General features: G+C 56.4%; 1 protein-coding gene across 1 annotated transcript in view; it reads right to left on the bottom strand.

The window, feature by feature from the left end:
* Positions 1 to 17,261, bottom strand: part of AGRN (agrin) — a 115,079-nt gene that overhangs the window by 65,837 nt on the left and 31,981 nt on the right. The window contains exon 2 of the mRNA XM_026862624.1: positions 9,956 to 9,976. Coding sequence (XP_026718425.1) covers positions 9,956 to 9,976 — 21 coding nt within the window. The remainder of the gene's footprint in view (positions 1 to 9,955; positions 9,977 to 17,261) is intronic.

Genomic DNA, 17,261 nt, shown 5'->3' with positions numbered 1-17,261 from the left:
AGATGCGCGAAGGCAGAGCGGGGGGACGGGACCGCGGTGTAGCCCCGGGGGGGGTGGGGGGGGGTGAACCCCTTTTCTCCTCACCCACCGGAGATGCTGAGAGGCGGAGAAACGGCTCAGGGCGGCATCGCCCCCGTGTGGGGTGGCGAGAGGAGAGGGCTGAGACCCCCAGGGACAGCGGCAGAGCCCCGCAAAGGGCAGGAGCAGCCCCCAAAGTTACTATTTTCTAGCAGATTTTTTCTAGATAGAGGGAGGCACACCTGCACGGTGCAGCTGGGGGACACCCCACCCCACATCACAGGGGGCTGGGGTGGAAGGGACCTTAAAGCTCATCCAGTCCCACCCCCCTGCCCCAGGCAGGGCCACCTTCCACCAGCCCAGGTTGCCCAAAGCCCCGTCCAACCTGGCCTTGAGCCCTTCCAGGGAGGGGGCAGCCACAGCTGCTCTGGGAAACCTGTGCCAGGGCCTCACCCCCTTCACAGAGAAGAATTTCTTCCTTCTACATCATCTAAATTTCCCCTCTTTTAGTTTAAAACTGTTACCTCTCAATCCTATCCCTACCCCCCTGATGACGAGTCCCCCCCTTTCCTGCAGCCCCTTTCAGCCCTGGGGGGCCGCTCTAAGGTCTCCCCGGAGCCTTCTCTTCTCCAGCTGAACCCCCCAGCTCTCTCAGCCTGTCCTCACAGGGGGTGCTCCAGACCCCCGAGCATCTCCGTGGCCTCCTCTGGCCCTGCTCGAGCAGGTCCGTGTCCTTCTGCTGCTGGTGCCCCCAGAGCTGGACCCAGCACTGCAGGGGGGTCTCACAGAGCGGAACAGAGGGGGAGAATCCCCCCCTCACCCTGCTGCCCACCCTCCTCTGGGTGCAGCCCAGCACACCGGGGTCTTTCTGGGCTGCGAAGGCAGGTTGCTGTGCCTGGGGGAGCAGGACCAGTCTGTGGCCACAGGGACCCAGCTGGAGCTGGAACCTACCAAGTGTTGCTCCCCTCCCTGCCTACCTGGACACTCCTGCCCTAGGGAAGCCAGATGCCTCTGGTCACCGCTCTCCTTGGGCAGGACACTGCCAGCAAGGACAGGAAAGCTGGGCTGAAAGCCAGAGGGAGCTCAGGGCCAAGACCCAGATTTCTTGAGTGAAGGTCCAGCAACGGGGCAAGAGCAAACAGCGGGGCAGGGCAGCCCTGCTACAGCCCGAGCAGTTACACCTGGCGCCCACAAGACAGGCTCAGGCTCCCAGGCTCTCCACAGCACCCTTCCAGGCTGAAGTCCCATCTCATGGCATCCCGGGCAAAACACACAGCTCCCGGGAAGCTGTTTCCCTGCCCATGGTATCGCGCATCTGGAGCGCCGTGACCTGCCGCCTTGTTTCTGAGGTACCATCGTGGTCCTCAGCAAACAGGCTGAGCTCTTCCTCACCACGGAGGAAGCAAGCAGATCTGAAGACTAGAACAAAACCCTGTGGGAGGAAGGCCCTCTGGTTACAGAGCCACCTGAACACACGTCTGGGCTGATGACACACGGTCCTGCAGGCTCAGAGACTGGTTTATCATCCAAGCCACGGGACAGGAGGACTCTTGCGGCCTCTCCTGTGCCCGAGGTGCTGTGGAGGGGCTGTCTGTACTCTGCCACGGCAAAAAATGAATCCTCAAACACCCGTCCCGTGCTTGCAGGGCAAGATGAGCACCGTGGAGATGCGGCAGCAGGTAACCCCGCTGCGGCCAAACTGGGAAGCTCATTGCAGAGAAGTTGCACTAAGTTCCTCCTGTCTCGCCCAGCTCAGCACCGCCCGGGCAGCTGCCACAGACAGGAAGGGAAGCTCGGCTTCCTCCGGGCCGTGGCCGGCAGCCACCACGCTGGCCCATGGCTCACAGCAGCACTCCCTCCTCTCATCTCCTCTCCTCTCCCACTGGGACAGACGGGTGCCATGGCATCATGCGAGTGAGCACAGCCCTCTCTCCCCTGGGGAGATACCCCTCTGGCTGGGCAGCAGCATTCCCACCACCCACTCCTCCAAAAAGCAACAACTTGAGGTGGGAGAATAACCCACGCTGGCGGCAGGTACCTCTCCCAGCCCCAGCGTGCCCTTGCCGTGCTGCCCCTCCTTCCCTCACCTTGGCAATCCGCCTGGAGCCCCGGAGAGACACACACACAGACACACACACACACTAAAGCTGAACCCACCCACTCTCTCCCCTCCAGCGGGAAGATGTGGAGGAGACTGGGTGGTCCTTCAGCAGGGCATCTCAGGCACCACCAGCCAGCAGGTTGCGGGGTCTCCGTCTGGGATTGGCACAAGCTGCCCTACAGCCACACCATGCAGCCACGTGGCTCCTCTTGGCTGGAAACGTGGGCTGGGAGCATCCTGGGTGTCCCAGCACCGCAGGGAAGAAAAATGGAGAAGTGAGTAAAGAAATCCAAGTCACGTCCCAGACATTGCTCCTCTTTAAACCTGCATCTCTCCCCCTCCTCCCCAGGGACTCGCAGAACATGATCCCAGCTTGCTGCGAGGCACAGGCTGCATCCTAACCACCCTGCCAGGGTTGAGCCCGCACGAGCAGGGTGCCTGATGGCCTCACGTCCAAGCAGTGAGACAGATTGGCATGCATGTCAGGAGCCGTTCTCCTCCCGACACACGCAGGGGCTGTGAGGAGCCCCCGAGAGCCCAAGAGCTACAAGGGCTCAGTGTGAAACCCTCTTCCAAGCCATCTCTCCCAAGCAGACCCCTGCTAGGAACCCATCTCCGAAGCCCCCTCACAAGCAAAGCCTTCTCCCAGTGAGAGCAATGATGAGCCGGGGGAAACGGGCTCCTCAACCAGCACCAGGCTACGGGGCTGCCTCCTGGGACATGGCCCAACACCCCTCCCCTCACCAGGGATGAGGCACGAGGCCTGGCTGAGCAAGTTGGAGCACTCTGGCAAGTGGGCAGAGCCCTCCAACCCAGTATTTTTCCCTCAAAGGGTAAGCTCAAGTCCCTGTCGCTGCTGCCTCATTTGTAGTACCCTCCCCAGCTACCATAGCACCCTGGGAACCTATGGAGAATCACACAAGCAGCCAAAACCTTCCCAAAAAGTGCGCAGAGTGCCCTGACCCTCTCCTCCACATGGTCACCATGTGGCCAGCTTGGCCCAGTCCCGCATGCTCCTTGCTCTGCCCTGGGACATGGGTGCCAAACTCCTGCCCGATGCCTTCCCCAGGACACTGCCGCACTGACACTGGCCCCGCAGCAGCTCTCTCATGCTCCCATGGCAATCCCAGCACATGGGGCTAAGGCTTCAAATAAAGAAAGGAAAAAAATCCCCAAAGGGCAGCGAGGCCATTTGCATCCTCCTGGGCACAAGCAAATCATCCACAGCCACCGCCGGGTCCTCCCTATCTTCCCAGGTCTGCAAGGGCTCTGTCCCCTCCAGCCACTTCGGGGCAGCACCTCAGATCTGAGCAGCCTTTGTGTCCTGGAGGAGGCAGGTTCAAACTCCAGCACGGGGCTCATGGGCTCATCGCCCTCTTAGGAAAGACAAACACTTCCACCTTGCGAGTCTTTCAGACGAGACTTTATAATCAGAAGAGCCATTCGCACTGGGGGGGCATCACACTTCCCTGGTTCATCCACGTGGGTTGTCATTTGTGTCTGTTATTGCCTCTGCAATATCTAACCCCTGTACAGCTCCAGCATTTCAGAAATGCCCCCATCTTTTTTTTTTTTTTACACCAGCTACATCACGCAGGGACAGCTGGTCTCCGGCCTGCTCCCTCTGCCAACCGTGCCCACCATGCACACTCAGCCTTTCCCTTTATTCTGACACCAGCACACGAAAGCAGAAAAATACAGCAAGACTTGACAAGGCGAAGGAGCACGAGAGAAAAGCCACTTTGGCTTAGAAGTGAGCAACTCAGAAGAGCCAACCAGCGAGCCCAGCAGCACCAAATGCACACCACGAGCTCCAGCCCACCCTGAAGTGGAAGGAGGTGGCTGTGCACGAGCTATAGGGACAGCTTGGTCCCCCCAGTACCTCTACATCTGGCTCAGCTGGACCTGGGACAGCCCAACCTGGCGGAGGGGACTCACCCCAGGGTCACACTGTGGCTCCAGAGCAGCCCATCCCCTGCTCATCACCCCCGCGCTGAGCAGTGCTGTAACACCCTCAGACACAGCTGCTATTCCTCTGCTACAGGCAAGAAAACATTATCTTTAAGCTCATCCATATTCCCCCCTGCCCAGTTTTCTAAATGAGAGCGTTCAATGCATTAAAGCCTCCGTGTGGTCACCAGCCAGTTAAAGCCTGGTGCCATTAATGGGTTTATTTCTGGGCTTTCACAGCGAGGATGTCAAAGCTGCTGCCAAAATGCAACGGACAGGCAGAAGGGGCTGGGCTGGGCGCGCTCGGCTGTGCTCAGCGTGGCAGGACAGTGGTTTGAGCCTCTCGTTTCTGAAACACAGAGCTGGCAGGAGACACGTACTCCATCTCGGGGCCTGGGCAGGCTCCAGGGCATCGGCGCCGGGAGCAGCAGGGCCTGAACACGCTGCCCTGACCTCGGGATGGAGGGGGGCTCACAGGCATCTCACAGGACCCCGCACCCTCAAGCCACCAGTTACTTGGCAAGAGAGAACACCAGTTTCACTTCTTTTGTCCCCCGACTTCTGCCCACCAGATACCAGCTTTCAACATCAAAAATCAGTGCTGCCTTGGGAACTGACTGACAGCTGTCAATCTCTCCCTCCTCTCCGAGCTAGAGGCCTTGCAGGAGCCCCCAGCTCCTGCTGCTGCCAGGCTGATTCCCCACCTGGCTCCCTTCTCACTAATCCTGTTTGGCAGGGAGCTAATTGGGATTTATCTGACAGCACCCAATGCCTAGAAAGCCATTTTATGCTTCCTCTGGGGAGGGTGAAGAGGAGGAGGAGGAGGGAGCCTGCAGAAGGCGTTTGCACATTCTCCCTTCCCCATCCCCTCCTGCAGTTTTACAGGCTAATTACCAACATTAAAGAGAAAGGGAGCAGGAGGGGGAGAAAGTGGGGATTTTAATTATTTCATTTAACACTTGGCAGGACCCAGCTTGACTCCTGCTGAGCAGCGCTTGGAAATAAAGAGCTTTTAAACCCTACCAATGGGAGATGGGGGAGCGGGTGTGGGAGATGGGGCTGGGGTGGCCAGGCTGGAGTGGAAAGGGGTGTTAATTCACACCACTCCTAATAAACAGCCGTGCCAGGCGGCGCTGGACAAGGGGTGCCTGGCTGCCTCTTTGGAAGAGGGAGGGGGTTTTCCCCACCTAATGACTTTGCCCTCCTACCACGCGACACCGGGCCACGCAGCTGTTTTCCAGATGTGCTTAAGGATGCCAGAGCGTGGAGCAGGCCACACGCACGTGCCCCGGGGAATACAGGTCACCCTCTCCCAGCACCGCAGGCCCTTCTCCAAGCTGTGGGTCTGCACAAATGCTGCACTGCAACTGCAAGACAGCCCCTCTGTTAACAGATGTGCCCCGCGCAGAGAGCCCACACCTCTTCCACCTAGCCGCCTGTACTCAGTGGTGAACGGGTTTTAGGATGTCCGTGCCTCCACCCTTAAAAAAGAAAAAAATACACCAAGGTTTGCACGCAGAACTTGGGTGTCCAGAGTAAAATGTACAGGGCTGCTGCCCAAAAGCAACACTGGGGAGGGAGGTGATGCAACTCAGTACTAAGCCACACAGCTCCTCCTGCTCCGGCCAAGGAGCCCCAGCACTCTTTGCCCAGCCCTGCCCTCCTCTGCTTTCATGAAGGTAAACTGCTCACACAAACTGCTGGGCTCCCCTGGCCCCCTGCGAGCCCAGCTTGGGGGCTCCAAATGAGGCAGCCTTGAACCCACAGCCCGAGAGCACTTTCCAGACCAGAGCTGGGGATTTCACACCTTCAGTGGCCACTGCCTCCCTCCTCACCGGCTCCTGGGAGAGCCACGCTGCTCCCTGCGCTGCCAGGACTCGCACATTCAGGATGTTGAGAGCAGCACCCAGCTCGGGGAGAGGCGAGCCAGGGCGATGCTGAGACCTCGAGCCTGTCCCCCTGCACTCTCCTGGCGCTCCGAGGGTGTGCGGGACAGGGGGGTGCAGCAGCAGAGCCCCAGCCCTGGGGGCTGCAGGGGCTGGAGGGGATCCCGAGCTGCATCCCGGCTCCTCCGGCGGGCTCACACCGCCACCTGCCGCTCCCGCCAGCCCAATTCCCACCGGCAGGAACGCCGGGCTCAGCACCGCAGCATCCCCGCGTGGAGGGGATGGTGTCAGCGCAACGTCAGGCTGATGAGGAAGGGAAGCCTCTGCCTTGCTGGGGGGCAAACAGACCTTTTAAACACTTCAGGGGGCTACCGTTTGCCCTGAACTACATTGTCCTGTGGCTAGTTTCCCCAAGACAGCATCAACTCCCTGCCCTGTCCCTGCCCTGAACCTTTCTTGACTGCTGGAGTGGCTGAGAGTGACTCGTCCAAGCCTTCAGCCTCTCTGTGTGATGAGTTGGCTGAGCTGTAAGACGTCACTTCTGCCAACCCTCTTTCAAACATGCACCAGTTGCTTTGCAAGCTGATGTAAAGTTGTTCCTCCGCAAGAGGACGTGAGGATCAGCTGGTGTTGCAGAGTTCCCCAAGGATATAACAACACGGAGCAGGGGGAGTGTGCAAATAGGAAAAAATAGTAGAAAACAAATGATGACACAAACTTACTGCACATTTCTGGAGCAAACACCCAGCAGGCTAAAATTAGCATTTATCACTGACATTCTGGATACCTTCCCATCAAAAAAGCAGCTGTCACCGGAGTCCTTCCAGACAACAAGTGATGTCCCTCTGCTGCCAGGGTGGGGGTATACCTCATACTGGGTCTGCCTGAAGTTAGGGCACTGCCAATAACCTCATACAGACCTCAGAGCCCTAAAACCACATCAGCAGAGCCCAGCTACCGAGAAAACACATGCCAGTGAGAGCCAGGCATGCAGAGAGCATGAAAGCAGAAGTACAGCTCACCAAAACTCCCCAATTCCCACCCGCCCCGCCCAGCACTCCAGGAGTTGAGTAGCAGCAGTGGGGTGATGTGGGCATGGCCAGCACAAACCCTGAGCAAAGGTGAGGTATCCTGAGAGAACAAGTATCGCCATGCCGGCTGTACTAAGTGCTGCAGGCAGAGGGAGTGCTGGGAGCAATCTTCAGGAAAGGGCCCGCCAGCCTTCAGCCTGAGCTGCTCTAGAGAGCAGAAGCTGAAGAGCCAAATCACAGAGCTCTCTGCCACCTCCTCCCTGCCAGGGCTCCGCAGAGAGCAGTGGGTTTGCCCCCAGTTCAGCCAGACGCCTCCTGCTGCTCCCCACCCTCAGCCGGGTTACACCAGCCAAGTGCTCTCACCGCACCTCTCCCACGAGTCGTCCGGCCACGAAAGAGCCTGCAACGGTTAGAAATCAGACCTGCACTCTCAAGTGATGCAGCTCTGTGCCAGCCAGCACCAGCACCTGCCAGGGAGCAGCTCCAAGACAGGTCATGGCTGTGTCCAGCACCCACCACAGACCAGAGCATCAGCTCCAGGCCCTGGTCTAAGCTATCTGGTGCAGCAGAGCTTTGTTAAATGCTTCCCATAAACTGGAGAAACCACAAGAGCCGCGGAGTGGTGTGAGACAGGCCTCCTAGGAACACAGAGCCAGACTTACCAGGAGCAGCATCATCCCCTCCTGCGGTAGCAGGGGAGGACACGTAGCCCATCGCCCAGCCCTGCAGTGGTGGTGTTCAGACAAACCCAGTGCAGGTCGTTTCCTTGGGGAGAGCAAAAAAAAACCCACCCCGAGCTACACAGTAAGGTGAAGAGAGCTCAAGCACATCACCAGAAAGGAAACACACCCAGCAGAAAATGTGTGCTTACACGTGCCCTCAGGGATGGGAAAGGCAGGGAGAAACCTAACGGGAAGGAGCAGAAGGGAAGGCACCAGCTATGGCCCTGCTGGGAGGGGGCTCGCAGGCACTGCAGAGGGGCTTGCATGTTGGTCAGGGGCATGACGAGGAGGTGCGGGCAGCCCCGAGAACCCAGACCCTTCTTCTTATTCCCACCTGCTCTCCGGGAGAGCCAAAAGCAGGCAGCACCCAGCTATCCCACTGCCAGCCACACATAGCCCGAAGCCCAACGTCGGTGCTGGTGTCACAAGCAGTGACCAGCACCCAGTCGGGTGGGGCTACTGGCCACAGCAGCCGGCACCCAGGAGGGGAGCAGAAGGCTTTCTTACTAGGAAAGGTGCAGGGCTGGGTTTGTGAGTCTCGGGGCTGAGGCACAGGAGCTGGCAGCCAGCAGGGGATGCTGTCGGCTTGGAAAGCTGCTCTTCTCACTCCTCCTGGACCCAGAGAAGCCCAGGGTCCAGGCCAGAAGCAGGCGGTTTTCAATAAAACTTTTATGTCCTTCTGTTCCCTTTCCAGCGCCTTTCCAGCAAGGGCACACTTCCAAGCAAACCCTTAGCCTACCCCTCCCGAGCTGCACAGCATAATCTATATATTATACATAATGAGAGGCACAAAACAGGGAGGCAACACAGCAGTCGCTGCTTTAAACCACTCACCAGCCACAGCTGGTCCAGTCCTGGTGTAACTCCCTTTTCCTCGGTTCAGCGGGGTTGACACAGCCAGTCGCAGTGCCCAGACCAAGGCTGGCTGAGCTGCCGCAGCTCCGTCCCACCCCACAGCGCACCAAAAAGCCAACTGCTCATCCGACTAAACCTGCGGGTCAGCAGTGACCCTAAAGGTCTCAAGATGCAGGCAGAGGAGCAGCCCCAAATCAAAGCTGGTGCAGAGAAGCCTTTTGCTATCTCTACACCCAGTCCTGCCCATGGCAAACACGGACCTGGGACCTTTAGCCACAGCCTGGGCCCGCCGGCCCGAGCCGGCCCGCAGATGTGCACAGTTTCGTGCATGCAGGGGGAGGGCGTGAGATGAACTGCCAAGTCCCGTCCACATGCCAAACGCTTTCCTTACATACGCTCTGTATCCACAGCCACCAAACAAAGGAGCTGGCCACGAGGCTGCCGGGATGCCAGGATTCCCAGCACCAGGGATCACAGGGAAGCGGGCACCCAGCCAGGCTGCAGCCGTGTACACCGCACACCCTAAGGGCTGCTCTCAGCCAGGGCGCACACACACACGGTTTGGTTTCATGACCAGGATTCACTGTTTAAAACAACTGTCCATGAGGACGACAGCTGGGGAAGGGATGAGCCGCCACCGCTGACACAATGCGGGGCAGGCGAGGCGAGGGGACCAGAGGAGCAGGGACAGGAACACCTTAGGGGCTTTGACCCATGTCCACACTTCACTAGCTTTTGCTAGAAAGATGCCCAGAAGACTTGTCTGTGGCATATTTGCCCCCCACCTGCAGCTTCAGAGCTCAGGCAGGATGGGGAAGGCACACACAGCCTCAACCCTCATCTGCCCTCCTGCATTAAATATATCAGGTCCAGCACAAAACCCCCCAGCCAGGCCAAGAGGCAAAGCCCGTCGGTTTTACCTCCTGTATGAGCTGGGACTGCTCTCCCCCACCCTCCCCAGGAAGCTGGTGAAGGTGAGAGGCTGAGGATGGAGTTGGAAATGAGGCAAGCACTAGGTGAGAGGTGTCCTTAGATCACAGTTTCGCACCCACAGCACTCCAGAGGCTTGGTGCCGCAGCAGCCGTCGCTCGCTTTGGGCAAGGACAGTCGCAATCCAATTGAGCCCAGGCAACAGTGTCAGGCTGGGCAACGCGGAGGCAGAGGGGAAAGCAACTCCTCAAACTGTGATCTAAAAGCAATAGCTCCCTTGGAGGTGAGTGCACACTCTGCAGCCAAGAGGCCGTGGGGATGGGTGTGCCTGTACCCGCCTCCAGAAGGTTTCTATTGCTCCAGCACATCCTGGGTGGATGGAAGAATGACACGGACTAGCCAGCGAGTCTGATGGTGGATGGAAAAAATGGTATTTTTTTTGCATGACACACCACCACTTACCAGCAAGAAGCTTCCTATGTTCTTTAGAAAGCAGGGGAGGGGGAGGAGAAAAAGGAGAGAACAAAACAGTTAGAAACAAGAAAACAGACAGCTGACCCAAAGCTTTCCTGCCCTCCCCCAAGCCCCCTCCTCCAGTGCTCCACTACTGACACCACCTGGGGCAGCTTCCATCCTTTTCTTCCAGCCCCCCCCAGGCTGGATCAGGCGCTAGCTCCCAAATCACCCCAGAGGATCGTGGCTGGGTTGCTGGCACCTGCATTCTGGGGACTGGAATTCCTTACCCCCGGCCCAGCAATCCTACACCTCTCACAGAGGAAGCAGGAGAGAACCAACAGCTCACACGTACCAGATGTGGGTGGTTTTGCCACAAGGGGTGGCCCAGGCACCAAACTGTGCCTCTGGAGACCCACACAGGGTCTGGGGCTGGGAAGGACCAGGAGCAGAGCGGGCAGCACGACCGGCACTGCCACTTTCGCTTGCAACACAGGAACGTGCTGGCACTTCCCCAGTAAAACCCCAATTTTTCCAGTAGCAACCCTCATTTCAGGAGCATCGCTTATCTCCTCTATTTCCATCTCCACCTTCTAAGCCCATTGATTGAAACATGTTTTCATGGCACAGTGGGCTACCAGATCTGCATGTAGCCAGGAAACAGCAAGATCCTGATGTTACTGATGACACTGCACACTGCCAACAACCTAAATCACGCACAGCAAGACAAGGGAGAAACGGAGCCCCAGAACACTAAATATGTGCAAACAACAACGAAAACCCCTCCAGGAACACGTCAGCGCTGACCACTATCAGCCACACAAGCATCCTGGATGCTCACCGTTGGTCTGAGCCCTGGAGAAGTCTGCACTCTTTCCTCACAAGGATGGCTAAAGTCGGTCCTGGGGAGGGTAACAAGTGCAGCCAAAGACTCAGAACCCAACATGCATTAACTTTGTGGGTTGTCTTGTCAATAGAAGATTTTCTGAAACCAAACTCACAATCTGGATATGTTCAGGAGCCAAGCCTGGAGCTATCCACAGCCAGCTTCCCGATACAGGCTCACAAGGATCAGATGTTTCCCGCTCAACAAAAAGGGGCACATCCTCCACCGGCGCAGCTTGAAACCTCCTATCCAAACGCATCACCTGGGCTGGAACTACTTTTGAAGTCTAGGAAACCAGAGCTCAAGGTGAAACAAGGTCCCCAACACACATGATGAAAGAGAAGGTTAACAGTTACACAGGTGAGCATTTTAATAGTTGTTACTGAGCACAGCTTATTTATCTGCAAGTAATCTATGGCAGTAGAGAAGTCCTGTAACCATTACAGCATCCATTCCAGATGCCTGTGGAAATAGGAGCTGTCCTCGCAGCCAGGTCCTTGTCCCACCAGGGCATGGGTGTCTCCTAGTGTGAAATGCAACTCCTAACCTCTCTTTTCTATTCCACCCAGACCGCTCTGCCTCCTCACAGGACCACACAATAGCTACTACACAGTTAAGAGCAGGGTGGAGCTCGGAGCACATTGTCCTTCTCGTGTGCTTTTCTCAGGCTGGACTCTCAAAGGCTGCTGATAGAGGACAGACACGGAGCCCCAGGGGAAACACGGACGGACGGGTGGGATGCAGAGGATGGAGGTGGGCGACTTCCCAGGGAAAGGGAGCGTGCTGGACCACGTAGCAGAGGAAATGGAGGAGGAGGAAGGGTAGGATGCAGTTGGACCACAGAGCCTCACCCACTGCTCTGGTACCCGGGCTGAGGGGTGCCGAGGCCTTCCCCAGGCTCTGCATGCCACGTTAGCAGCAGCTCCCACAATGGGCTGTGGGACATGGGTAATGTGACACTGTGAAGAGTCCCGACAGCTCACTGAGACTATTAGGGGAAAAACAAAGTGAGCATTGAGGGCTGGAGACGGCCCTATGCCAAGGAAGTGACGTACAGCCTTCTCCATTGGCAACCGGGAGCCCTCTCAGCTATAACCTGTTGGGAGATGTAGGGAAGAAAGAAAAGAAGGGAAAAACAGCTTAAAAATATCCCAAGAGCAGCACAGTTATTTTGGGATTTTAATTTATAAAAAGCGGAAGAAAAACAGAAATGAAAGCCAAGACCCCATGGCCAGCTCTGGTGCAGATGAAATGTTAGTGTCTGGCTGCAGAACTGCAGCACTCCCTCCCTTCCTTCGCTCTGATGCCTCTAAATTAAAATTACGTGGACTGCGCTATCTCCATCAGATCCCATTATCAGCTGGCAGGAGAGATGGCTCTTCTGGGCCCCTGTACAGACCAGTCTGGGACTGCCAGAGGGAACGGGGCCCACCTCCTCTTACTCTGCTACGCTCGGGGAGCTGCAGGAGAGCCCCTTCTTGCCAGGGCAGCACCTCCAAAAAGACGTCTTGCCAAGGTGAAAGGAAGCAGCCACAGCACGTTTGGGATAGCAGAATAGATTTGATTTTGACAGCACGCAGGAAGGGGTCAGGGACTTCTGCTGGGGCATTCTGATGCAGAAGCCCTGGGGACAAGGCGTGCTTGTGGTTGGGGTTTCCACAAAGCTGTCTGCCCACCGTGATTCCAGGGGATTCGACTCGATCACTCAATCCCTTGCCAAGGGACAGGATGCGAAAGGCAGCGTGGGAGACAGGCACTGCGGGGAACCGAGTGTGGGCAGTTGTTACGGAATCATCTGGGTTGGAAAAGCCTTTGCAGCTCCTCCAGCCAAAACATGAACCTTCCCCTGACCGTTCCCAACCCCACCAGATCCCTCAGCGCTGGCTCAGCCCGACTCTTCAACCCCCCCAGGGATGGGGACTCCCCCCCTGCCCTGGGCAGCCCATTCCAACGCCCAACAGCCCCTTCTGCACAGAAATCCTTCCTCAGAGCCAGTCTAAACCATGAGGTGTTGTGTATTTTGGGGAACATTCCTGTTGAGCAGGGGAAGTCTCAGGTCCCCCCCACCTTTGCTGTGTGGGTACAGCTCAGTCCCGGCACCGTGGCAGAGGGCCAGCAGCTGCACAGCACTGGTCACACACCACTGCTCACCCACTGGGGTCCTGCAGCCACTGGCACCCCACTGCTCTGCCGTGCCCCTGCCAGTCCAGACCACGTCACCTAACATGCACAGGACAAGTGACATGCCCGAGGCCACTGAGCGAGAAGCTGTGGCAGAGGTATATAGCACACACAGACCAGAGCTCAAGCTGGAGACAGAAGAGCTCATTTTCCATGTGCCCATGCACAGCATTCCCAAGCACCTTTTCTTTTTATCCCTGCAGGTGGGTTCAACTGGGGTGTGGAGCCCCTTCGGGTCCAGCTGGGGCTTTGTGCTAGGTAACGAAGTGTCGCTGCCTGCCTGCTCAACAGCAACCAAAACTTTCATATGAGGATACCAAAACCTGGTGTTCACTGGGATTGTAACAACAGCTGCTTTTCAGAGTCAGGGGAAAATCAGAAGGAAGCAAGACAGTGACAAATTGAAGATGAAGTTGCCTAGCCAAGACTCCCCGTAGAGCTGCAGCCCTCAGGAAACGGGAATTGCAGCTCTGTAGCACCAGGACAAGAGACACAAGTGCTGCTCCAGGCCCAAAGCCCACCTGGCTGCCTGGGCTGCAGAACAACGGGACGAGTACATGGGATGAGGAGGAGAAAAGGCTCAGTGTCCCCTGGGCAGGCTGCTAGCTCCAGCTTACAGATGGGGAACAGAACCCCAGAAGGGTTAAAGGACTTGAGACACCCACTCAGCCACAGCAAGACTGAACACTTGACCCCGTGGAGCCAGAAGTCGCCTGTGACTCACGGACCACTCTTCTGCTCAGCAACAACAGCCACTCACCCACGCATCAACGCTACCGGAGTCCCAGACACCCCAGCACCCTCCCACCCGTGCAGCTTCCACCCCACAGCTCCTGCTCCTTCTTCCTGCAGGCTGGGAGCTCACGCCGCTCAGCAGGGCGCACGCATTGTCCCTCTCGTTTTTAGAACAAAAGTGCAATTGAGATGAGTAACCCCAGAGCCTGACCCGCCTTTCAACTCCAGCAAATTTTACTGGGCTTTGATTTTTTTCCCTTCATCGTGCTGTGGCTCAATGAAGCAGCTGTTAACAGCAAGGAGGGGAAAATAAGTTTATTTTACTATATATTAAATAAAACGAAAAAGAAAGGAGTGCAGAAGGCTCTGTTCCAAGGTCAAGCACTTGACTGCAGAAAGTTTTCCCAGAGAAACACGCTCGGAGCAGGGGAATACACCCAAGCCTTGCAGAGAAGCGATGCAGAGCAGGAAGCTGGTGCTTGTGCCACGCCACGCCAGGGGATTGCAGACCAGGCACGCAGCCACGGCTGGAACAAAGCAGACCTACCCTTCCTAAGCACCCAGAACATGCTTTTTGACTTACTCCTGCCAGGGGCTGAGCCACTACGTCATGAAGAGTTGTACTTTGGAGAAACCACGTGTGACTTGGACAAGTCACCCAACACAGCTGTTGCGAGGCCTGAACTATCTCCTGCCCAACAGCTCAGATCAGACACTTGACCAACACTTCTCCCTGACCGTTTCCCCTCCGCTCGGGGCTGATGAACAAGATGTTCTCTGGGAAAACCCTGCCTGGAGAGCCCAACCTGAAGAGGAGGCCCTGTAAGTTGGCCTTGCAGAAAGACGACGACTAACCAAACACAGGCTCAACCTCGGGGCTCTAAGCAGGGCAGGGGGTTTCCTCTGCAAGTCTCCCGTCGAAGTGGGAACCAGCTGTGTGCTAGCGAAGGATATTGTCCACCAGCACACCCCTCCTCTCAGTCACCCAAGAGAGGACGCTGGACTGCCGGCAGAGCCAGAAGAGATTCCTGATGGATCCCAGGAACCCAACAGCACGGTGTTTGCTTTGCCCTCACGCCGATAAGCCTGCCAGTGAGCTCCAGGTTGGTCGGTCTCTTTCCCAAGGAAACAAGCCAAGGGTTCCCACGCCACCTTCCCGCTGCTCGGTGCACAAAAGCAACACAGACTTCCTGAAATCCCTCTCTCCGTGACCCTCCCTACTGTTTCTCTGCATCCTGCTCCAAGGCCACACTCTGTACTGAGATAACAAGGCACTTGCTGCCAAAACCAGCAGCCGGAGGGGCCCAGGATCCACGGAAATCTGCATTCAAACAAAGACCTGATCTGAATGGTCAGAAGCTGGAGATGAAGCCCTGTGCCTCGGGCTTACTTAATCCACCTCAAGGCCAGCGTTGAGGTCTCTGGAGGAGTACCAAGGTCCCACTGAAAGCTGGGGGCACCCAGGCACCCACCTCCAGGCAGTGCCGGGAGGGAGCCAGCAGTCGGGCAGGGTGAGAGCTCAGCCTGCAGAAACGGGCAGATCCGCTGCACCTTCCCCAAACAAGACAAGGGGCTGGAAAATGTCAGAATAACCATTTTCCATCACTTTAACGTTAAATCCCTAGACAAAGAAATGGAACGCAAGCAATTGCCCACTAAAAAAAAAAAAAAGAAAATTTCTCAATTTTCTTTGCAGCTGGCACTTAATTCAGAAATTTTCTTAAGTCTGGGGCATCCAGCCGTCCCTGCTCTTGTAAATTACACACTAATTAAACACATTACACTCGCTCTCAAAAACATATCAATCAATTGGCATGCGATCAGCATCCAATAATTGCTGCTGCTGCAACTCAACCTCCCCGGAGAGGTGCAATTTTCTGTGTTAATTGTTTAGGTTTGGCAAGCGAGCTAACGAGCAACCCAACTGCCACCTTGGGAGGAGGGTGCTGCTGAAGGGAGAAGAGGAGGCAGGGATTTCCCCCACCTTCCTCCATCCCAAACTCTGAAGGAACAGTCCCCAAAACACAGCCAGAATTGAAACCAGATGTGTAGGAAGCGTCTCATTAGCAGTAATTGCTTTGCAAGGATTTGAGGTTTCCCCTCTGTGCCACCACCAAACACACTTTTAAGAAGCTGCTGTGGGTTGGGTACCAGGATGCGCTGGTGGAGGGGGGAGGAAAAAAACCCACAGGGCAGAGTCTCTACTATACTAACATTTTTATTGAAGCCAGGGAAAGTTTACTCAGACTGGGCTGGCTGCAGGCATCAGCCTGCTGAGTGGCAGAGGATCACTGCTCCAGCAGATTAAGCTGAAAAAACCCAGCATCTCCAACCCTCTTTTTTGAGTGCAGCTCATCACGGCCAAATGATTCGTGAAATAGCCTCATGATTAGCTCCCTTGCACCCTCCCTGCTTTCATAAGGGGGAACACAGGCACAAGACTCGTCTCCTTCCCCACAACTCAAGGCTGATTAGAGGATCTGGCAGGGACTCTGTGCTTCTCTTACCCAACCATCCCCGCTTGTAATTGTACCTGCGGAGCGATTTTCCTTGGATTACAGGGCTGAACTCGGAACAAATCAAAGCCAAAGACACAAATAAGAACAGGTCAATCAGGTCCTTGAACAGAACTGCAGAGCTGTTTCTGTTCCCCAGAACAGGGAGGCCCAAAAGAAGGCAGGATAGTCATGAGCTGCCCGAGGGACTGGATGAGACCAATATTCCAGAGCCAATATTTCCTCCATGCTGCACAAATTTCCCACACCTGACCACAACAGGTGGTAGGTGAGTGACAACTTGCCACCTATTCATTTTACTAAATCATCCCTTTGCTCTTGTGCGGAATTTCAACTTCTTCAAATAAAAATGCAGACAGAATCTCCCATTTATAGCCGATTATCTTCATAATCCCACCTTCCTGCACCCCGCACAGCCCTAGCATTGATCACACCTCAAACCCAGAGGGAACCGGACAGTGGTTACGCAGCCAGCACCCCCGCTGAGCCATACGCTGGCCTCATCCCTTCCGGGGGGGCTCAGCTGGGACACAGACCTGCAGCCCCTGCTGCAGGGACCTGTGGTTTATTATCCCAAGATGGAAAACTCTGGGAAGCTCTAAGCCCCCACCAGAATCACACCCACCACTGGGGCAAGTCTGTGCCCTGAGCAATTTGCCAGTCCCTACAGCTGGGGGAGCATGAGGGACCCCAGTCCCAGCTGGGGTACACCCCCAGGAGGGGGGACCCTCACTGCAGGGACCACTCTTCTCCCCATTTCCTTCTCCAGCCCATGCAAGACAAAGGACCCAGTCTTTGCTAGACCTCAGCTAACTGGAACAGCCACCCCCAGGGACGGGGTGGAAGAGCGATTCGAATGTCAAAGGAGGAGTAGGGCACCCGCATTATTTTTGGTGAGACGAGCATAATTGAGAGCCTGCAAATCTCCCGTATTCCTTGGGCTCCTTTCTCAAGTCCCTTTAGCATGCTGTATCCCCTCTCTCGCCCCCCCCCCCCC

Source organism: Athene cunicularia (assembly GCF_003259725.1).
Source record: "Athene cunicularia isolate RWA chromosome 21 unlocalized genomic scaffold, athCun1 chr21_part1, whole genome shotgun sequence".
Lineage (NCBI taxonomy): Eukaryota > Metazoa > Chordata > Aves > Strigiformes > Strigidae > Athene > Athene cunicularia.
Note: the sequence above shows the minus strand (reverse complement) of the source record. Positions and strands in the feature narration are given on the sequence as shown.